General features: G+C 40.1%; 1 protein-coding gene across 5 annotated transcripts in view; it reads left to right on the forward strand.

Moving 5' to 3' along the window:
* PHF21B (PHD finger protein 21B) overlaps nucleotides 1-25,423 on the forward strand; it is a 103,770-nt gene that overhangs the window by 50,515 nt on the left and 27,832 nt on the right. For 3 of the 5 annotated variants that reach the window (XM_072145318.1, XM_072145320.1, XM_072145319.1), the window contains exon 2: nucleotides 16,711-17,001. The exons of the other annotated variants lie outside the window; for them this stretch is intronic. In XM_072145318.1, the coding sequence (XP_072001419.1) occupies nucleotides 16,711-17,001 (291 nt within the window). The remainder of the gene's footprint in view (nucleotides 1-16,710; nucleotides 17,002-25,423) is intronic. 5 annotated transcript variants of the gene reach the window in all.

Below are 25,423 nucleotides of genomic sequence, written 5' to 3' on the forward strand. Positions count from 1 at the left end.
CTATCTATCTATCTATCTATCTATCTATCTATGTCATATCTATCTATCTATCTATCTATCTCATATCTATCTATCTATCTATCTATCTATCTATCTATCTATCTATCTTATATCTATCTATCTATCTATCTATCTCATATCTATCTATCTCATATCTATCTATCTATCTATCTATCTTATATCTATCTATCTATCTATCTCATATCTATCTATCTCATATCTATCTATCTATCTATCTATCTATCTATCTCATATCTATCTATCTCAAATCTATCTCAAATCTATCTATCTCAAATCTATCTCATATCTATCTATCTATCTATCTATCTATCTATCTATCTCATATCTATCTATCTATCTATCTCATATCTATCTATCTATCTATCTATCTATCTCATATCTATCTATCTATCTATCTATCTATCTCATATCTATCTCATCTAAGCTCTTTTTGCGCCTGTTGTGAGTCTATTTTTTGCACCACGACAGAATCCTCTGTGTAGTCCCAGGGGTTATGCTTTGGTTTGGATGCATTTCAAAAACAAAATGTAACTTGTCTGTGCTTCAGAATCCTCAGCTCTTGGCCCCCACCTTTGTGCTGCTGTACAGCTCCTCCCTCCCCCACTGATGTCAGCTCACCAGGCTGTGATCTCTGTGAAGGAGCAGGAGGAGCACAAAGGTGGGGGCTGAGAGCTGAGGAGTCTGCAGCACAGACAAGTCACATGTTGTTTTTGAAAATGCATCCAAACCAAAGCCCAACCCCTGGGACTACACAGAGGATTCTGTCAGAGTGCAAGGTATGTTATAACACACAATTATATTGTAATGCAAATGCTTAGAGAAGGCAGAAAGACAGATGTGCCCTGCAGGTGTAATAAGCTTCTGCAACATTTCTTTAGGGAAAATGAGGTCCTGGTGACAGGTTCCCTTTAAAATGGGTGTTAGACTGTAGTAACTTTTACTGTATAGGCTCAGCTATGTAGCATAGATATGCCCTCTATAACTCTACTATTCCATGGAATAGATGTAGCAGTGTTGAGTTTGTCATAAGGACACAGTTCCTTTCCGTTTTCTTTACATGGGACTGCAGGTAAACTTTCTCCATTACATGAGCTTTGTAGTCAATAGTCGGCTCTGCTACATCTGATGTACAGTAGATGAGGTGGGAGCGCTGTGTGTCTGCTCCGCACCAGGAGATGGCAGGGTTGTTCCAGACATAGCTATCATATTGTATATTCTATATATATATACATGAGGGTTGTACACCCCGAATACACAACATCTATCTATCTATCTATCTATCTATCTATCTATCTATCTATCTCCTATCTATCTCATATCTATCTATCTATCTATCTATCTATCTATCTATCTATCTATCTCATATCTATCTATCTATCTATCTATCCATCTATCTATCTCATATCTATCTATCTATCTATCTCATATCTATCTATCTATCTATCTATCTATCTCCTATCTATCTATCTATCTATCTATCTATCTATCTATCTCATATCTATCTATCTATCTATCTATCTCATATCTATCTATCTATCTCATATCTATCTATCTATCTATCTATCTCATATCTATCTATCTATCTATCTCATATCTATCTATCTATCTATATATATATCTATCTATCTCATATCTATCTATCTCATATCTATCTATCTATCTATCTCATATCTATCCATCTATCTATCTATCTATCTCATATCTATCTATCTATCTATCTATCTCATATCTATCTATCTATCTATATATATATCTATCTATCTCATATCCGACTATCTATCTATCTCTCTATCTTTCTATCCTCGGTAGCAGTGTTATGTGGGTGAGGTGTCTGTCACATAGACAGTGTTAGACTTGTGGAGCAGCTGTACGTTGGTTTCTCTAGATGATTCATACATAAAATTCTGCCAACATTAACAATTTCCCAAGTCACACTGCTAATATGTAACCCCGCATGATAGCGCCCAAATAACAGGGCTATAATATGTCCAATTAATAATGGGGGGATTTATCACGGCCTGTACACCTGAAACAAGGCGAACAAGCAGAGGTGTACTCACAATTCCGGGGGCGGAGCGGGAAATTGCAACTATCCCGCCCCCTGCACTAGTTGGGCGGGGGAGGGGCACCAGGTTCGGGCTCCGGTTATAGCCAGGTCTATGCCAGACCGGAGCTGGGCAAGATGCGCCCGGCAATTGTACCCCGGATCATAGTTCATACTCCCCCCCACCCCCTAATGTTTTCAGATACCAGAGCCAAGCAATGTCTCCAGAAAAACAGTTCCAAAAAGCTACAATATCACCATATATTGTAATATTTCCATATAGTGTTTCAAAACTTCTATACAATGGCCTTATAAAAGTACCAACCCGCCCCTAGTGCACTGAGCAGCGAACCCCCCCCCCCAGTGCACTGAGCAGCTGAACCCACCCCTAGTGCACTGAGCAGCGGACCCCCCCCCAGTGCACTGAGCAGTGGAACCTACCCCTAGTGCACTGAGCAGTGGAACCCGCCCCTAGTGCACTGAGCAGTGGAACCCACCCCTAGTGCACTGAGCAGTGGAACCCGCCCCTAGTGCACTGAGCAGCGGAACCCGCCCCTAGTTCACTGAGCAGCGGAACCCGCCCCTAGTGCACTGAGTAGCGGAACCCGCCCCTAGTGCACTGAGCCGCGGAACCCACCCCTAGTGCACTGAGCAGTGGAACCTGCCATTAGTGCACTGAGCAGTGGAACCCGCCCCTAGTGCACTGAGCAGTGGAAACCGCCCCTAGTGCACTGAGCAGCGGAACCCGCCCCTAGTGCACTGAGCAGCGGAACCCGCCCCTAGTGCACTGAGCAGCGGAACCCGCCCCTAGTGCACTGAGCAGCGGAACCCACCCCTACTGCACTGAGCAGTGGAACCTGCCATTAGTGCACTGAGAAGTGGAACCCGCCCCTAGTGCACTGAGCAGTGGAACCCGCCCCTAGCGCTCTGAGCAGTGGAACCCACCCCTAGTGCACTGAGCAGTGGAACCCACCCTTAGTGCACTGAGCAGTGGAACCTGCCATTAGTGCATTGAGAAGTGGAACCCGCCCCTAGTGCACTGAGCAGTGGAACCTTCCCCTAGTGCACTGAGCAGTGGAACCTGCCATTAGTGCACTGAGCAGTGGAACCTGCCCCTAGTGCACTGAGCAGTGGAACCCGCCCCTAGTGCACTGAGCAGTGGAACCCACCCCTAGTGCACTGAGCAGTGGAACCTGCCCCTAGTGCACTGAGCAGCGGACCCCCACCTCCCAGTGCACTGAGCAGCAGACCCCACCCCTAGTGCACTGAGCAGCTCCTTTGCATAAAAATCTCTGTGTCAGGAATTGCGACTATGTCAGGGCTTACACACTGTTTTATCTTGGGACCACCGCTGTTTCATCAACTGCAACTGTTTTCGTTGTAATTTTTACCTGAAAAAACACCTCCACTTCATTGCTGACATAGAAAGCCTGGATTTCATGGGTAGCACAAAAAATTAAAAAAAGCATCAATTAAAAAGGGAGATTAAACACAAAAGGTAGATACTTTACATGAGCCCAAAACTCGGAAAAAGAAAAGAAATTTGCGCAATTAATATAAATCCTCCACATTATATAAATATCTCTGAGAATTATCTCTAAAGTTATAGGGGCATGTATCAAGGCTGCTGTATCTTCTGTCTATTTATTATTATTATTTATCTACACTGAACTATCTATCTATCTATCTCATATCTATCTATCTATCTATCTATCTATCTCATATCTATCTATCTATCTATCTCATATCTATCTCATATCTATCTATCTATCTATCTATCTATCTCATATCTATCTATCTATCTATCTATCTATCTATCTATCTATCTATCTCATATCTATCTATCTATCTCATATCTATCTCATATCTATCTATCTCCTATCTATCTCATATCTATCTATCTCATATCTATCTCATATCTATCTATCTCCTATCTATCTCATATCTATCTATCTCATATCTATCTATCTCCTATCTATCTATCTATCTATCTATCTATCTATCTATCTATCTCATATCTATCTATCTATCTATCTCATATCTATCTATCTATCTCATATCTATCTATCTCATATCTATCTATCTATCTCATATCTATCTCATATCTATCTATCTATCTATCTATCTATCTCATATCTATCTCATATCTATCTATCTCATATCTATCTATCTATCTATCTCATATCTATCTATCTATCTATCTATCTATCTCATATCTATCTATCTATCTATCTATCTATCTCATATCTATCTATCTATCTATCTCATATCTATCTCATATCTATCTCATATCTATCTATCTATCTATCTATCTATCTATCTATCTCATATCTATCTATCTATCTATCTATCTCATATCTATCTATCTATCTATCTATCTCCTATCTATCTCATATCTATCTATCTCATATCTATCTCATATCTATCTATCTCCTATCTATCTCATATCTATCTATCTCATATCTATCTATCTCCTATCTATCTATCTATCTATCTATCTCATATCTATCTATCTATCTATCTATCTCATATCTATCTATCTATCTCATATCTATCTATCTCATATCTATCTATCTATCTCATATCTATCTCATATCTATCTATCTATCTATCTCATATCTATCTCATATCTATCTATCTCATATCTATCTATCTATCTATCTCATATCTATCTATCTATCTAATATCTATCTATCTCATATCTATCTCATATGTATCTATCTATCTATCTATCTATGTCATATCTATCTATCTATCTATCTCATATCTATCTATCTATCTATCTATCTATCTATCTATCTATCTCATATCTATCTATCTCATATCTATCTATCTATCTATCTCATATCTATCTATCTATCTATCTATCTATCTATCTATCTATCTATCTATCTCATATCTATCTATCTATCTCATATCTATCTCATATCTGTCTATCTATCTATCTATCTATCTATCTCATATCTATCTATCTATCTATCTCATATCTATCTATCTATCTATCTATCTATCTATCTCATATCTATCTATCTATCTCATATCTATCTATCTATCTATCTCATATCTATCTATCTATCTATCTAATATCTATCTATCTCATATCTATCTCATATGTATCTATCTATCTCATATCTATCTCATATGTATCTATCTATCTATCTATCTATGTCATATCTATCTATCTATCTCCTATCTATCTATGTCATATCTATCTATCTCATATCTATCTATCTATCTATCTCATATCTATCTATCTCATATCTATCTATCTATCTATCTCATATCTATCTATCTCATATCTATCTATCTATCTATCTCATATCTATCTATCTCATATCTATCTATCTCATATCTATCTATCTATCTATCTATCTATCTCATATCTATCTATCTATCTCATATCTATCTATCTATCTATCTATCTCATATCTATCTCATATCTGTCTATCTATCTATCTCATATCTATCTATCTATCTATCTCATATCTATCTATCTATCTATCTCATATCTATCTCATATCTATCTATCTATCTATCTATCATTCAATCACCTAATATCTACATATCTCATATCTATCTATATATCTATCTATCTATCTCATATCTATCTATATATCTATCTCATATCTATCTCATATCTATCTATCTCTCTCATATCTATCTCATATCTATCTATCTATCTATCTCATATCTATCTATCTCATATCTATCTATCTCATATCTATCTATCTATCTATCTATCTATCTCATATCTATCTATCTCATATCTATCTATCTATCTATCTATCTCATATCTATCTCATATCTGTCTATCTATCTATCTCATATCTATCTATCTATCTATCTCATATCTATCTATCTATCTATCTCATATCTATCTCATATCTATCTATCTATCTATCTATCATTCAATCACCTAATATCTACATATCTCATATCTATCTATATATCTATCTATCTATCTCATATCTATCTATATATCTATCTCATATCTATCTCATATCTATCTATCTCTCTCATATCTATCTATCTATCTATCTATCTATCTATCTATCTATCTATCTCATATCTATCTCATATCTGTCTCATATCTATATATCTATCTCATATCTATCTCATATCTATCTATCTCATATCTATCTATCTATCTATCATTCAATCACCTAATATCTACATATCTCATATCTATTGATCCAAAATTATGTGATCTAAGCAGATCGCATGTAGCCCCCTCCTCCTCCTTCCTGTGGTCCTGGACTTTGGCTTGTTTTACTATTCATTGTTTTGTGTGTAGATAGATGGATGCCAGAGGATATTGTCAGGGAAGGGGGGGGGGGGGGGCTTGTTGTGTCCTGTCCCCTATCTCTCTTCATCCGTCCCACTTCAAATCCTCATTGGTGGGGGGGGGGGTAGTCGTAAAGGGAACAGCTGGCTGCTAATACAAATGGTCTTAAGGAGGGGCCCAGCAAACATTGTGGCAGATGGACCTGGGCTCCCAATTATCTAACTCCACAGACAATCCACCCTCCACAGTAAGTTTTCCGGACTATCCAGCTCCAAACTTCTGATAAATACTGATTTATAATGTAATGAGGACATTTAGACATAGCAGAGATGAGTTTGTCTGTGATTCTGCCTGCAGCTTATATATATATTGTAAATAATTGTAACAGACCCTCAGCTGTGAGAAGTTTGGACAGGTTGTTTGCTTTAGAAATGTTCCAGAGATCTTGTGAAATAGTAGAAAATAGTTCATTAGTCCATTATTTTAGTTGTTCTCTTGAGCCACTTCTCCCTCCCCCATGTATCGTCTCTAGATCTTCTGCTTCTCCATCTTGTCCTCCTCCCCTGGGGCTGGAGTTGATGCTGGGTCACTCAATGTTCCTTTATGTAAATTGCTTCCCTCAGAATTGCTTTATTTCGCTATTGATCGTGACAGATCTGGTGGTTTTTGGTTGACGTTGTGTGGTTTTGATGGGATCAGGTTGTAGTTTGGGTTTATGGACCCAAGAAGGTAGATCTTAGAAGGTCCATCTATGCTTCACCAGACCCTACAGAAGACATTTGGTAGAACATATGAGGTCTTCTAAAGTTTTTCTCAAAAGGTCCTGGTTTTTGGACCAACAATGTTCTCACATCGATGACTATTAAATATATATATAATACAACTGTATTCGAATCCTAAAATCATGACCTGTTGGGGGTAGTTGAAGGTCTGGAGGTTGTGAGATGCTGCCTAAGGCAAGAGACAACTCTGCTTCGACTTCGACCCATTTTGTCTGATTCAGTAGACCTGTAGAGCTTCAAAAGTGGTTTGGACACTGCTCGGCATGGTTTGTAATGGTCCTAAAGTGGCTACACTATAGATTTTGGAGAACCAGAAGACAAATTTAGACCAATGGCAAACACCTGTCCATATACTTGGTCGTTGTTTGGTTCTGTAGGTGGGACATCTTCAGGTATGGTAATGTCCAAGTCAAAACATCTTTCTGATGCATGTCCATTGTCCACCTTAGTTTTGGGTTGGATTATCTATAGAAAAATCTTTATGAATGTGAAAATCATCTGTGGTACCTTCAACTTGAGATTGTATTGGACCTTGTTGATCTTGCTGGCACTGAGGTCAGTACTAGGACGGAAAAAGAAAGGTTGTGTGATTAACCGATGTGAGTGAGAACCTTCTAAGAACTTCAAGTTCCAAGAAATGTGCATTCAATTGTTAGCAAATTTGGATATTCCGCCCATCCTGCAACAAGATATTCTTGTAGTTTAGATGTCTCCTTTGGAATCCAAATGATCCATCATTGACTTTTTTAAAGTTCTCATTTCAACTCATGGCACGGTTGTCCAAGACACAATGGGGCTCATTTACTTACCTGGTCCAGTCGCGATCCAGCGACGCTTTGTCCGCCGCTGATCCGGGTCTGCCGAGATTCACTAAGGTCGTGTGCCCAAAATCCAGCAGGTGTCGCTGCTGCGCTGAGATCCGCCGGAGTTCACCATCCTCTTCCCGGTACATGTAAATTCTGATCTTGCGACACAAATTCTTTTTTAAATTCCTGTTTTTTTCCGAATCCGTCGGGTTGTCGACGGCCACACCCCCCTATTTCTGTCGCGTGAAAGCCTACGGCGATGTGCCAAAATCCGATCGCGTGCGCCAAAATCCCGGGGCAATTCGGCGCAAATCGGAAATCGTCTGGAAACCTGACGAAAGTGCGCCATTCGGACCCTTAGTAAATGAGCCCCAATCCTGCCGGAATAGCTGTTGGCCATGATGATTTAGGTCAGGTTACCTAGTAAACTCTATGGACAAAGTGACCTGAACTATGTTCAGCTTGAGGTTGTTCCCTGGAGCTTGGTCCAGTTATCGGGCCATGAGGGGGGAGGTTACATGACCATTCTAATTGGGAACATAGTGGTGGGTTCATTTTCAAAATTCCAAAAATTTGAAGAATCCTGACCAGTCCTTAGATCAAGGTAGAGACTGATCCTCAATGACTAGTTCTTCCATAATTAATACAGGATCGAAATTTAGACTATATTTAGGCTCAGCGACGGGTTCAGGGTTCTGGATCAAGTTGGGGTACAGGGTTGTGGATCAGATTGGTGCTCAAGTTTCTAGATCAGGCAGGATCTAGGCTCAGGTACAGATTTTGGATCAGGTTGTGGCTCAAATTTCTGGATCAGGCAAAATGCAATCTCAGGTACAAGTTTGGGGTTCAGGATCACAGCCGGGACTAATTTATGGATCAGGTAGGATCCAGCCTCAGGTACCAATATGGAGTTTGGGATTCGGTTGGGGCTCTTGTTTCTAGATTAGGCAGGATACAGACTCGGGTACAGGTTCGGGATCAGGTTAGGGCTAAAGTTTCTGGATCAGGCAGGATATAGTCTCAGGTACAGATTTGGGGGTACCCCATTAGGCTTGGGGTTAAAGGTTACGGTTAACAGGTCCATTGAAACACAAGCAGACAGTAGTACTACAAATCACAGGAAAAAGTATAACCAGCACTGAGTGAACTGAGAATTGGATATTTAAGTCATTCCTGAACACCGCCCCTTGCAGCTGACTGCCTCAGTTGTTCATAACTCCACCCACACTTGAAAACCCCCATTTTAGAAGGTGAAACAATCCAGCTTTCCACAGAACACACACCCAGCTCATCCAAGACAATCAACACTGCAAGACAGCTGTCAATCACGGCTCCAGTGGAGTAGCTCTGGGTGTCATTAACAAGCTCAGAACTCTGCAACCAGAATCCATTCAGAAGGTTCTGACAAAACCTAAAAAATTGTGAAAAATCTAAGGAGGATGTGACCTCAAAAAGTAGTTTTAGCTTGAGTTGGTGTATAGGTTTGGACCTTTTTGGATCTTATTGTAGTTGGCTCCAGTACCATGCAAAAAAACAATCGAAAGAAAAAAATACAAAAAAAACTATGGTAACGTTTCGCTATCTCCAGCTAAATATAGCAGAGCAGGCTCATCCTGGTAGAATATTTTCTGAGATGTGTCTTACACTTCCACCGCCGGAATGAATTGATTCTGTGTTCTCTCCGGGGAGATCTATAGTAACATAGGATATGTTTCCATTCATTCTAAGTGTTACATAAAACTGCCTTCAAGAGCACTATTTTTCTTGAAGGCATCTTGCTGAGGCTCGTTCCTGGTCTGAAGGAGTAAATACTTTACCGAGGTTTCTAATTATTACTGTATGGAATGAAGACTCAGACCTTCATAGATTTCTGGACCTTAAAGGGAACCTGTCACCAGGAGACCCATTTTTAGCGCTCCCCCAGTCCCCACAGAGCATAGTACATGTACTGCCAAAGTGTTTTTGTATAAAAAAATTGGTTTTACAGAAAAAAAGATACGTTATATTGTACCTTTCATTAGCATCTGCTGTGTGACTAGGCAGTTGCCAATTGGGAGGGGCTGGAAAGGAGCAGTTTCCCCACCACTCTTGGTAAACCCCTCCACCATGTGTCCTTTTCAAATATATGAAAACACTCATCACTTGGCTTAGCCACACCCCCTACTCCTCTACAGCCAATCCCGAGTGAGGGGAGTTATTCATATATTTGAAAAGGACACATGGAGGAGCAGTTTACCAAGGGTGGGGGGGGAAAATGCTCCTTTCTAGCCACTCCCAGGGGACGGGTGCCTAGTCACACAGCAGATGCTAATGAAAGGTACAATATAACAAATCTTTTTTTCTGTAAAACCTATTTTTTATACAAAAACACTTTGGCAGTGTATGTACTATGCTCTGTGGGGACCGGGGGAGTGCTAAAAATGGGTCTCCTGGTGACAGGTTCCCTATAAGATTGTAAAGAATAGTGTATTCTAGTATAGAAACTTCCTTAGGTATGTATTGAGTAATCAGAGTAACTCAGGTAACTTGAGGGAGGCAAAAGGTAGAGTCACATCCAGGTCCAGAAGTTCTAGGTGGCCCATAAGGTGTAACTTTCTCATACTATAAGACCAGTACTAAATACATTATAGTTTGGGGCCCTGGTACAGACCCACCTCAAGACAAAATGTTGCCGGATCATATCATGCCCTCATTTTAGGACCACCTAGCCCTTCTCTTGACCTTCCACAATCGTAGCTGACCAGAACCAGTGCATGAAGAAGTTTCGAAAGTACTTTAGAGCCATGATTGAGTCTTCTCCAAAAAGATTTTGGACTTGCCCCCCATCATAACACAGTAGAGAAAGGTTTGGCTATCTGAGAACCCCTTGACCTAGCTTTTGAGGATTACTGTTTCCATAATGACTGTAGAGTTAACATGAAAGGTTTGGTATCAGAAGCTCAAACTCATCAGAATAAAAGCCGCATGGCGCTGACGTAGGGGGAGCATCTCAGGGAGATAGAAATCAGACAGATTAGAGAGTGGAGGGTCTTTTGTCACCTGCGTCAGACCACTGTTTTCTATAATCATTGACATCTTGTGAAAACAATAGCAGCGGCCGGTGTTGTGCGGCTCCGTAATGAAGCCCACTCGATAAAAAAGAGGACAGTATTGATTTGCAGGTTTCTGTGTTCAGATGTAGCCACTGTTACATCCAGACCTTCTCTCCTAGACATAAATAGCAGAATTGAGTTGGACTGTGGTCAATAATGATTAAAGAATATGTCCAACTGTAGGCCTAGGCCTAGTTCCAAACTGGATATCTTGAAAGCCTAAGAATTGACCTGGATGATGTCTCCCTACCATAATCTTACCAACACCATAACACGTGTCAGACGTATTATTTTTTGGTGCCTCCTAGCTCCCTTTCCTACGTTCCAAAAGCTTATAGTTTGCCCGCATTCTCCACCAAATTTGCAATTTGTACCTCGCACTAATTTCGCAAAATCAATCCAACTCTGCGACTATGTCCAAAGGACCAGACAATTTTCCTCACTTATCAGCTTAAGACTTTAATGGATCCTGGACCGTTTCAAATTTGTGGGCTCCCCGCTCAGTTTGATTGCCTACATATGGTACCTAAGCCAAGCTTACTTTACAGAGAGGAAGGGGGGTGGGTCCAGTTCAAAGATCCTCTAACGTCTCTAGTATAAAAGGAACAGAACCAGGACATACTGCAGAATAGTATAAAACTTGATGGTTGGTTTAAGTGGCCAATGGTCCCCCAGAAATGGCCACAAGACGGCCACCTAAATTGTCCATATTTTAATCTTCTACAGCCACCCATAGTCAAGGAACAGAACCAGGACATCTTGTGATCCTCAGAACATACCAACATCATGACACAAATCTAAGTATTATTTTGTGCTTTCTCGTGACGCCCTTTCCTTTGTTCCAAGATCTCATATTGTGCCCGCATTCTCCACCAAATTGTGTCAGCAATTTTATTACTTATTACTTGTTCTTATTTTGGGATATTGAGGCACCCTCTTTTTGGCGAATAAAAAAGTGCCGCTCACCCCCTGTCTGATGCTTAGGCTGTTAGAATGTCATAAACAATTAATCACAACATAAAACAATTGCTCATCTGACATCTGGATTTTCCATGGATGTATTCCGGAATTTGGAAAGGTTGAAATTTTTTTGGCTGCCCAGACAAGAGCGCCCCTTAGTGCCGTGTGACAGATGGGAACTGGCAACTGCTCTGAGCTGCGATTCCAACATTATTATATTTTTATATGGAGTCCTACCAAAAATGACAAAAATTTTAATTTTACCATTTTTACATTATTTCTGTAATTTAAAAAAAAAAACCTCGAATAAGGTCTTAATTGTGTCCTTTATGTTTCCTCGTGGGGTTATTACTCGAGATTGAAGGATCCGCTTTATTAAGGCAATTTACCGGTACACTCCAAACAGTTAACTGGTGGTGATGGTTTACAGGAAGATTGCGTTACAGTGTGTTATGCGCTTTGTGTTTGATTGTTTTTTTTTTTGTTCTCTTAATTACATGCTCCCACAAGCAAAGGGTTGTGTCAAGGCTTACATATGCATCTCAAGTGGCAATTTATATCTAGATAAAACCCATGTATTGTAGATGAGCTACGGGCGCACTAGAGCCGGAAGGATAATATTGTTTATATCAAGAGTGTTTTTGAAGGTTTTTTTTTTTGGCTGAAACTAGTGAGAAACATCAAGTTTCTGAGGTAAAACTGTTGTTACCTACAGTATGGCAACCAATCAGAGCTCAGCTTTCATTTCCCAACAGCTGTTTATAAAATGAAAGCTGAGCTCTGATTGGTTTCCATGGGCAACTAGAACAGTTTTACCTCAGAAACTCGATGATAAATCTCCCCCGTTACATTTTAGACAGCGGATCCTACCATTCTTGATCAGTCAAAGTATGACTGGTTTTAGGGAGTTTCTAGATAGGCCATCCAAGTCAACCATGCATATAAGAAAGAAGTTTTCGAAAAGCCCGATTCCCAGGCTAGGTAGGCCGCCACCAGAAGTCGAATTCTAAGTATACATGTGCGTAGTATCGGGAAGAAAAACTCTCTGCAAAATGGGTCAAAGTTAGCCAGATGAAATTTCCTAGTTAAAGGGGTATCCAAGGGTGCACCAGCCATGAGGCCAGTTGAGCCTTTCACCTCAGGCAGCACCAACTGAAGGAAGGTGGGGGCAGCATCAGAGACAAAGTCTGACCAACGTGTCTCCTCACACCTGATGTAAGCATGGGTATGAGACTGCATGGGGAACCAACTTACTAAAAAAAAATAACATGATATATTACATTTTATAGTTCACCTCAGGCAGCAGAGAATGTAGGTTGACCCCTGGTGTATCAGTATCAGTTTTTGATATTATTTACCCAGGCACATGCTCCTAAGCAGTTAAAGCAAAACAATGTTTATCTTAAAGGGGTTTTCAATTTTAAACTACTGAACTATCCACTGGAGATTAGTTGCAATACCATTTATGGACAGGTGTGGCACTGTTACGTAGAGAGCATCTTTATTTACCTAATCCTAGACAACCCCTTTAATTTCTATGTACACTATCCTGGAATGCTACCTATGAAATTGAAAAGCATAGAGTCAAATATTAGGTCTGAGGGTCGGTACTGTAGGTTAGGACATTCCCCTTAAGGTACTGTATGAGGGTCTCGACGGGCGGGGGGCTAATTTTATCAAAATATAAAAATATTCCTCTAAGTTGGAATAAGCACACTAGGGCATCCAGATAGTTAGGATTCTGATAGTCTCAACACTTGAGATTGCTTTTTAGGTTTGGTCAAGTGTTTGGGTGCAATCCATGCGACCCGGACATAGTGCTGGATTGGTGTTTGTGCAGCCAATCCGGCAAAGTAACGCCCCTACCTACTAGCCATGGCTGTGATTGGACAGTGGCGACACCCTTGGCCAATCACAGCAATGGCTGGTAGGTAGGGGCGTCAATTTGCCTCATTGGCTGCACAGCCACCAATTTGGCAATATGTCCTGGTACCTGAACCTAAATTTTGGGTCCGCTTATCTCTACACAACACTCAAGGGCTGCAATTTTCTTTGCAGGTTCAGTTTTGGTATTGAACCCCTCCCTCCCCTGTTGACTACGATTACCATTACATAATGATGTAACATAGTGATGGAGGCGGAGTCACTTCTGGAGGACCATCCAGTGCAAAGTAATGGGAAATCAGAACGGAAATCGGATGAAGTAATACAATCTAAAAATATCAAGTAGGAAGTGAGCCAAAAATATGACAAAATATATATTTTTTTTAAAAAACTAAAAAAATGTATGTTAATTTAATATATTATTTAATATTTAATGGTAAGTATGGTTAATATATGCAAAAAAAAAAAATTTTTTTGGCTAGGTTTAAATAGGCACAGTAATTTCTGACAAATTCCTGAATTACAAGTCAGAGCCTGGAAAGATTGTGTCCGGCCAGTGTGTAATCGGGCGTGCCGCTCTCCTGCTGTCGTGTAAAACGCGCCCTACGCTGGGTAATGATAAAAAGACACATCTCCTACACGGAAAAATACGACAAAAACACCCCCTGCCTTGTAATGCTGGAATAAGATCATAGACTCGTGTGTACGTTATGTAAACTTCCAGGCTAATTTCTATGAATTATTTAACAACTTTTATCGAGGTTAACCATGCGTGTACAGAAGGAGTCTTTTTTTTTTCCCGTTCTTTTAGTTTATTTAAGTATTTTTAAGTCTCGGTAAAATGTAGAAAAAAAATGCATGATCATAATAATTAAAAATAATATAAGCAATAATATTATGTTAGTAATAATGCTGATATAAAAATATAGAAAAATAATATAATATAAAAAATAATGTAAAAAAAAAATATAATATAAAAAAAATCCAAAAATTATAAAAAAATTAAATCCTACTACAGACAGTCCCCGGGTTACGTACAAGATAGGTTCTGTAGGTTTGTTCTTAAGTTGAATTTGTATGTACCGTAAGTCAAAACTGTATATTTTATAATTGTTGATCCAGACAAAAAATTTTTGCCCCAGTGACAATTGGGGTTTCAAAATTTTTAGGATTATCAATAAAACTTCATTTCAGACACTTTACAGCTGATCATTGCAGCCTGGGACTATAGTAAGTCGGGTGTCCTTAAGTAGGGGACTGCCTGTAATAAAAAAAAATTATATATATATTAAAAAGGAAAATTGAAATTATAATAGTATTCATCAAAAGATGAAAAAATAATAAACTAATGATATGGATAACAATATTAATATATGTTGATGTTTTATTTTTAATAGTAAAATACACTGAAAACAAAAAAATAGAGTAATTAACAAGAAAAAATAAAAATAATAAAAAAAATTTGTAATAATAAAATAGTAATAATGGCAATAATAATAATAATTGTCACCATTTTGAATATTAATAACAATAATACAAATAATAATAAAAATAAATAATAATACCCAATATGTAAAATAACTTAAAAAATATACTGTACTTTAAAATTTTTGTAGTAAAAAAGCAGTAATAAAAGTAATAAAATTATTAAAAATAATAGTAAAAAATAAGATAATAATAGAAAAATGATACTAATAATTAACAACATTATATAAGTAATAATAATGATTATGCTGACAATATTAAAAAAATAATATCATAGCAATAAAAAATTCTAAAAGTACAATAAAAATGGTTTAAATTAATAATAGTAATAATATGAATAATAATATTAATAATAATTAATAATAATAATAATAATAATAATACAAATACAATTGATTTAATTTTCTAGTTTTATATTGTACACATTCAGAACCCATCAAGGGCCTGATATTGACAAAAAAATCTAATTTACATAAATATATATATAATCTGACTTAATGTAGAAATACATTTCACCAACTCGAATGAAATCCATGAATTGTAAAAAGATAGAAAAAACAGTAGACAGACCCTCAAGCGTGAGACTTTTATAATGATATAAAAGTAGTAAAATTAAAGCAAAAGAACAAAAACAACAACATGTAACAATGGGAACATTATACAAAGTAATGGATTAAAAAAACGTAATAATAGGCAACTAAATAAAAACCTAACAATATTGTAAAAAAAAAAAAAAAAACATCATAGATTAAGTAATTGTAAAGTACAAACAACGACATGTAATAATGGGAATGTTATACAAAGTAATAGATTTAAAAAAAACGTAATAATAGACGACAAAATGAAAACCTAACAATATAGTAAAAAGCATCGTAGAATAATACAGATTATTTTCCCTCGAAAAAAGTTACAAAAATCCCGGATTTCCCTTTGATAATGACTTGTCCTGCGCTGGGGATCACATGCTATGGCTGCTTCTTCTTGTCCCTGTGATGGAGGGAGATGGATGAGCTCGGCTCAGCTGGAGTCGTGCAGGAGCGGAGACCCTGGTGGTTAGGGATAAGCGCGGTGATATTCCTGGCGGAGGATCAGACTCGGAGCCCGGTTGGAGTTGTTTCATCAGGAGGGATGACTTCCCCCGATCCCTCGTCTTCTGCTCGGAGCCTGTAGAGCCTAATGCAGAGGCAGATGGTGCCCTGTGATATGTGCTGTGTAACGCCCCTGCTGTGCCCGTGCCTGCACCGGTAGGTGGTGCCGGGGGGAGGTGCGTGCAGACGTGTAGGAGGGCGCTGAATTTTGTGCTTCGCTTCTTCTCACCCACCTTCTTGTTTTTTTTTTTTTTGCTTGGCAGAAGCTGGCGGTGCGGAGCTGTCCTGTGGAAAGTGCCAAGCCCATCCCGCTCATCAAGGCACCAAACAGTCAGGGGGGCATCGCCATCTCAGTTGTCCAGGCCAAAGCACCCGTCACGATGGTGACCGCACACCTCAACGGCCAGAAAACAGCTACGGCCTCAGCACCGGCGGCGGCCAACAGCGCCCAACCCCCGCAGACCGCCCCCATTAACCTACAGACCACCAGCAAATTGGTGGGGGGCACCATAAACATGGCCGCCAGGAGGGTTTCAGAGATGCCCCATGCCCAGGTAAGTCCTAATTATCCATCTCATTTTTAGAAATTTTTTTGGAAATTGTCATTTTGTCTCGAGATGACGGTAGTTCTTCAGTAATGGGATGGTCCAAAAAGTTCTGGTCCCCCCTGATCGCCACTACCATAGGTGGAAGGTGATCCATTATCTTCAGGGGCGTGGCAAAAGTTTTGGATGTTTTGGGGGGTTTATTGACTTGTAATATCCTAATAAAATGATGGAAGGCAGAGAGTGTCACTATCACAGCGCATGAGGTTAGTGGATGTAGCAGAGCTGAGTGTGTCCCGCTGATATCAGAGCGGATCCTCTGTGTGTCCTTATATAAGGGTTATATCACCACAGTGCGGGAACTTTCTGTTACCAGCGGGATCACATTGTGAGTCACCGCTGGAGGTCGTAGTGTAGTCACTGATATATACAAGACCCCGAAATACAGGAGCAAAGTGTTCTGTCTATTATACATCTTCTCATGTGTATCTTACCTTCTATCTATATAACTTTGTAACTGATCTATCTATCTATCTCATATCTATCTATCTCATATCTATCTATCTATCTATCTATCTATCTATCTATCTATCTATCTCATATCTATCTATCTATCTATCTATCTCATATCTATCTATCTCATATCTATCTATCTATCTATCTCATATCTATCTATCTCATATCTATCTATCTATCTATCTCATATCTATCTATCTCATATCTATCTATCTCATATCTATCTATCTATCTATCTATCTATCTATCTATCTATCTATCTCATATCTATCTATCTCATATCTATCTATCTATCTATCTATCTATCTATCTATCTATCTATCTCATATCTATCTATCTATCTATCTATCTATCTATCTATCTATCTATCTATCTCATATCTATCTATCTCATATCTATCTATCTATCTATCTATCTATCTATCTCATATCTATCTCATATCTATCTATCTATCTATCTATCTACCTCATATCTATCTATCTATCTATCTATCTATAGCTCGTATCTATCTATCTATCTCATATCTATCTATCTATCTATCTATCTAATATCTATCTATCTATCTATCTATCTATCTCATGTCTATCTATCTATCTATCTATCTATCTATCTATCTATCTAATATCTATCTATCTCATATCTATCTATCTATCTATCTATCTATCTATCTATCTATCTATCTCATATCTATCTATCTATCTCATATCTATCTATCTCATATCTATCTATCTATCTATCTATCTATCTATCTCATATCTATCTATCTATCTATCTATCTCATATCTATCTATCTCATATCTATCTATCTATCTATCTCATATCTATCTCATATCTATCTATCTATCTATCTATCTATCTATCTATCTACCTCATATCTATCTATCTATCTATCTATCTATAGCTCGTATCTATCTATCTATCTCATATCTATCTATCTATCTATCTATCTAATATCTATCTATCTATCTATCTATCTATCTATCTATCTAATATCTATCTATCTATCTATCTCATATCTATCTCATATCTATCTCATATCTATCTCATATCTATCTATCTATCTATCATCTATCTATCTATCTATAGCTCGTATCTATCTATCTCATATCTATCTATCTATCTATCTATCTATCTATCTCATATCTATCTATCTATCTCATGTCTATCTCATATCTATCTATCTCATATGTATCTATCTCTCTCATATCTATCTATCTATCTATCTATCTATCTACCTCATATCTATCTCTCTATGCCTCTCTCCTCCTATGGCTGGTTCTGGTGTATTAGCTTATAGATATATTGGGTTCTGTCCTTTGCTCTTCTTATGCTGTGACTTATGATGTCGGGTGCCGTCCCTCTCAGTAACCCATTCAGTGGAGCAGATCCGCTCTGTGCCCAGTCTCCGGCTCCATGATTCATATTTTGGCTGTGGACCATCGCCTCCATATTTCCCGGGTTCTGCCAAGTGGCGGTTCCTGTGTATCTGAGCAGATTGTACGATCATAAAACTCAGCGCAGAACAAGACTGTTAATTAAATTAGCAATTAGTAAATGTTCCTTCCCTTCGCGGACGATCCTGAAGGGTGGAGTTATGGGATCGGACTTGTTCCGGGGACATTGGGCTGTGGCTTCTCCTTCTCACTTATATTGTCCAAAAAGAGAGATTTTTTTTCAGAAACAGCGCCTCTTATAGTCAAAGGCCGTGTCAGGTATTACTTTTCGGCTTTGATTGAGTAAGTTGATTGAATAAGTGTAAGCTGCAATACTGTACACAACCTGCAGACAGGTGGGGCGCTGTTTTTGCAAAAAAAAAAAAAAGCTGCGTTTTTTAAAATCATGGACATCCCCTTTAATTTAGGGTCGTACACAGAAGTACCGTACAAATTGAGTAGCTATATCAGGAGTATTCACTATGGGGCCCAAAGTCAACCCCATTATAAAAGAAAATATGGTCCTATGGGACCTTGAAAAAGGTCTCTATGACCGTATTCTATAGCATAGGGGTATAACGTCTCGCCCACACTAGAGTGCCGCAATCGTATACATTGTATTTCATTTATAAATGGCAAAATCCCTTTAAGAATTTTTTTCTTCAACCCTTTCTGTCACCACTAGGGGGAGCTAACAGAATTCAGAATTATCATTGAGTGGAATCACAAAGATCATAGCATTTTATGAAGGGAGCTCCCCCTAGAGGCAACTCTAGGCAGACAGAATTTTATGATTTGATTGGATTGGAAGTAGGTCTGTAGTGTAGCTGGAGATTTGGTGCTCTGTTTCAGAGAAATCTATAAAAGTTGTCTTTTTCATCCTGTGTACATCAGGAATAGCTTGGATTCTTGTCACTTAACTATGAAGTAACAAATCCAGCCCTGCTACATCTGTCAGTCACACATTGACCGATAATGTAACATGACATATACAGCTCTGCTACTTCCGTCAGTCACACAGAGGCCTATGGTGTAATATAACATATTCAGCTCTGCTACATCTGTCATATAGTGACCTATAATGTAACATGACATATACAGCTCTGCTACATCTATCAGTCATATAGTGACCTATAATGTAACATGACATATACAGGTCTGCTACATCAGTCACACAGTGGCCTATGGTCTAAAATAACATATTCATCTCTGCTACATCAGCCAGTTACACAGTGGCCTATGGTGTAACAAAACATATTCAGCTCTGCTACATCTATCAGTCACACAGTGGCCTATATTGTAATATAACATATTTATCTCTGCTACATCTGTTAGTCACACAATGACCTATCATGTAACATAACATATACAGCTCTGCTACATCAGTCAGTTACACAGTGGCCTATAATGTAACATAACATATTCACCCCTGCTACATCTATCAGTCATATAGTGGCCTATAAGGTAACATATTCAGCTCTGCTGCATAAGTCAGTTACACAGTGACCTATAATGTAACATGACATATTCAGCTCTGCTACATCTGTTAGTCACATAGTGGCCTATATTGTAATATAACATATTCATCTCTGCTACATTAGTCAGTTACACAGAGGCCTATGGTGTAACATAACATATCCAGCTCTGCTACATCTGTTAGTCACACAATGACCTATAATGTAACATAACACATACAGCTCTGCTACATCAGTCAGTTACACAGTGGCCTATAATGTAACATAACATATTCACCCCTACTACATCTATCAGCCATATAGTGGCCTATAATGTAACATATTCAGCTCTACTACATCGTTGAGCTATAGAGCAGTAGAGATGTATTAGTCGTCCTTTCCGCTGTCGCATTCGCTCGCTCTGTGTAATGTAATGAACACGATGGATCCGCACAAAGACACTCTGGTTTTTAGGTTACGCGGAAACCGCGGCCGCTCCAGATTCCTTAAAGGTTCATTGGAAGAGACAAGGCGGCACTTAATTACCAGCTTTTCATTAACATGACTAACGACATCGCGAGTCGATATTCTCCCGGCATCGGGGCAGTCGCTTCCTTTCATTCTGCTCTTTGGAGTCTTAAAGAACAAAAAAAAAAATGACTCGTCTTTTAACACTTACCGAATTTAAAGGCACATTCCATAAGATTCCCGAAAAGTTCTCTGTCCCTATAAATCTTTGATTCGGGAACGCCACATGCCTGGGATTACCGAAACCCATGACCACTGCAGCCAATCACTGGCTTCCTGCAGCAGTGATGTCATCTTTCTTGCTCATGTGACTGTTAAGGCCGGTGATTGGCTGCAGTGGAGTCTTAAAGGGGAATGGGGCTTCACCAAGGACCTGGAAGGTGGAGCAGATTATTGGTCCGCCTCCAGTAATAGAGAAACCCCTTTAAACCAAAAAAAAAAAAAAATTGTAAAAGTGCACTACCCCATATCTCCTGCGGGGGAGCTGTGGGTAAACGTGACACTTGCTGCTGGATGATCGCACCGATCACAGTTGATCACTGGGATTTTTAGTGATCAGTTACCACCAGTTTGATGGTGGTAGTCACCGGTAGGTGCCATATTTCACCCTGTTAGCTTATAATTAAAGGGATTTTCTTGGCCAACCTCCTCAGGGCCCACAACACCAACTGAGTTTAACCTTTTAAATCACCTATAACATATTAGCACTTGCCGTAACAATGTAGAAACTAGAAGACAACCCCAATTCTGAGCTCTGGATGGACTTCCCCTTTACTTTTGGGCAGCACGGTGGCTCAGTGGTTAGCACTGCAGCCTTGTAGTACGGTGGCTGAGTGGTTAGCACTACAGCCTTGAGGCATGGTGGCTGAGTGGTTAGCACTACAACCTTGCAGCACGGTGGCTGAGTGGTTAGCACTACAGCCTTGCAGCATGGTGTCTCAGTGGTTAGCACTACAGCCTTGCAGCACAGTGGCTCAGTAGTTAGCACTGCAGCCTTGTAGTACGGTGGCTGAGTGGTTAGCACTACAGCCTTGCAGCACGGCGGCTGAGTGGTTAGCACTACAGCCTTGCAGCACAGTGGCTGATAGGTTAGCACTACAGCCTTGCAGCACGGTGGCTCAGTGGTTAGCACTACAGCCTTGCAGCACGGTGGCTCAGTGGTTAGCACTACAGCCTTGCAGCACGGTGGCTCAGTGGTTAGCACTACAGCCTTGCAGCACAGTGGCACAGGGGTTAGCACTACAGCCTTGCAGCACGGTGGCTCAGTGGTTAGCACTACAGCCTTGCAGCACGGTGGCTCAGTGGTTAGCTCTACAGCTTTGCAGTGCTGGGGTCCTGGGTTCAAGTCCCACCCAGGTGAACATCTGCAAAGAGTATATATGTTATGTTCTCTCCGTGTTTGCGTGGGTTTCCTCCGGATCCTCCGGTTTCCTCCCACACTCCAAAACATACTGGTAGGTGATTAGATTGTGAGCCATATTGGGGACAGGGACTGATTTGGCAAGCTCTGTGCAGCGCTGTGTAATCTGTGTGCTATATAAATAAAAGATTTTTTATTACAAATTTTTTTTTAGCCAATTTTTTTTACTTTACAGGAAATTTCGCCTCCTTTCACCAGGAAATGCTTTTAGTAGAACTTATGAATTATTTGACGTTTATTTAAAAGCAAAAAAAGCCAAAAAAAAAATCCAGCACTTATCTAACATCTCCGATTTCGTAATAAAGACTCTAATTTCGGAGATGAAAGTCATTGGAGGGACGCCAGCTCTCGTCTTCGTTAAATTTGTGTTCGGTGAAAACGTTCCTTTCATTAATAATGCGGACAATTGCAGGAGAAGCGTTTGCTCATATCCAGGTTTCCTTACGAGGGGAATATGGAGGGAGAGGTTGATGTACTGGTTCTCCCTGGGGCAACCCCTTAGTGTCTGTAGTATATGTCCCTGGGTAATGGATGGGGAAGCCCGTGGTGGTAACAGCCATATCCAGGGATCAGATGGAGGTAACGTTGTGCAAATCAATTCACGGTTCTTTACTGAACAAATAGCAACGGGCCAAAACTGTCAACAGCAGATTCTGGTACTGGAGTGGTCATGGAGAGGGGTCCTCAGGAATAGGGCACCAGCCTGGTAGTAGATGCATTCTGGGAGAATGGAGATGGAGCTCTGTCCAAACTGTGGAAGCTGCAGCTCTGGATTAGAGTCCCTGTATGACTTTGAGAACGATGGGTGGGGGGATTTATCAGAGCTGGTGCGTCAAAATTCTGGCATACTAGCTCTGAAATAGACACAGTTGCTGGTCTACAAATTCCCTGGGTGCGGCCAGTGGCTCAGTTGGCCTTCCCAGGGCGTTCCGGCCCTATGCCTGTACACTACCCATGGCCCACTTTTCTATGGCAGATCGGGCATGGCCTAGAATTGCCCTCAGGGAGGCGGGAGTTTTCTGATAAATCCGGCAGGTGCCGGGGGCGGGGTTTGTATCGTGCACTGGTGTACCATGCACCTGTGTATGATAAATCCCCCCTATCTATCTGGGAATTTTTTCCCTTTAATCTCCGGGATTCTTAGAGCTCCATCACTTCTGCTGCGAGCACCGGCTACCTCCAGATACATTCCCCCCGGATCATCTCTTATCCTTCCCATGATGACGGCTGATGAATGAGAATCCAATCATTTAGGGCTGACGTGATATCAGTCCATATCTGTGGCGCCCCCCTTCCCCGGCACAGGAGTAATATCCATGCTAATATTCGGAATAACCCAATAGATATAGATTCCTTTTGATGAAATTTTCCGAGATATTTCTATAATAAGCAGTTTCTTACGGTGAATTATTATTGGAGGAGACAGATTCACCTTTACGAGTGACATATCTCAGTGCTCGGGAAGGTAATTTGGAGTTTATAGAGTGGGTCTACTCAGGGGAGCACCTGTCGTGAGGCGAGTTGAGCCTTTTGCCTCAGGGTGACATCAACTTCAAAAAGGTGGGGGAGGTATCAACTGAGAACCTTGAACCTAGCCACAACTAACATCTCATATTCGCAAGGATTTAGAACACAGGATGGACAACCCGCTTACAAAAAAACACAAATTTTACAATTTGGGTTCGGTTGAGGGGGCGTTTCTTGGTACACAGCTTCGGAGGAATTTCAACGAGAGAGTGTAATTCCTTCTGTCTCCTGCGGTGGCGCTGTAGGTAAATGAAACACTTGCTGTATCACAGTTGGAAGTCGATCTCTTAGGATCTACGTGTAGGATTGAAGCTCTGATGTCCGTCTTGACTTACCGTGGGCGGCCATTTTGAATTGAGCAAACCCAAGCTTATCCTTAACACGTCGCGAAGTTCCTGGACGTCTTCTGCAGAGCATCACTTCTAAAATGGCCCCCCTGCTTTTGACCACCATATAAATGATATAATGGCCGGCCCGGGTGACCCCTTGACTAATGTGTTAGGGTTAATAGTCCATCAAGGTCGGTCATTCAGACTCATCCGAGCGCGATGGCCTCGGCACAGCTGCTCGTCATCGTCCCTTTAAGACAGACACCGGGTGCCATTCATTATTCCGACATGGTGGGGGGAAAAAAAAGCATCAATGGGAATGGGGTTTTACAGCGCCATAAAGCGATACACGGCAACACAATACCCAGCGCCGACCCATTCGACTCTTATCTGGGAAACCATGGACTGCATTAACCGGCGGAAATTGTTTTTCCATAAAGACTCCGCACGTGAATTATTGGCATCGGAATATTCTTTCCCGAGAAGCCGCGGCTCCCGGCAATGAAATTTTTATATCAGGTTTTTTTTTACAAGCTGCGTCCGTGGTGTATTCAGAAAAGGCTGCAGTCCCATGTAAAATTACCTAAAGCTCAATATATTTTCCTAAGAAAAAAAAAAAATGTTAAAGTTTTTTGTTGGAATTTTTGAAAATAACCTGGCCTGAGAAGGGACAGCTGAGACCAGGATTGGCCCATTGAATATGGTCATGTGATGTCACATAGGTGCATGGCTCGTTATACCCCTGGTCATGTGATGTCACACAGGTGCACAGCTCGTTATATCCTTGGTCATGTGATGTCACATAGGTGCATGGCTCGTTATACCCCTGGTCATGTGATGTCACACAGGTGCACAGCTCGTTATATCCCTGGTCATGTGATGTCACACAGGTGCACAGCTCATTATATCCCTGGTCATGTGATGTCACACAGGTGCACAGCTCGTTATACCCCTGGTCATGTGATGTCACACAGGTGCACAGCTCGTTGTATCCCTGGTCATGTGATGTCACATAGGTGCATGGCTCGTTATACCCCTGGTCATGTGATGTCACACAGGTGCACAGCTCGTTATATCCCTGGTCATGTGATGTCACATAGGTGCATGGCTCGTTATACCCCTGGTCATGTGATGTCACACAGGTGCACGCCTCGTTATATCCCTGATCATGTGATGTCACACAGGTGCACGGCTTGTTATATCCCTGGTCATGTGATGTCACAC

Source organism: Engystomops pustulosus, chromosome 4 (assembly GCF_040894005.1).
Source record: "Engystomops pustulosus chromosome 4, aEngPut4.maternal, whole genome shotgun sequence".
In the NCBI taxonomy this organism is placed as follows: Eukaryota; Metazoa; Chordata; class Amphibia; order Anura; family Leptodactylidae; genus Engystomops; species Engystomops pustulosus.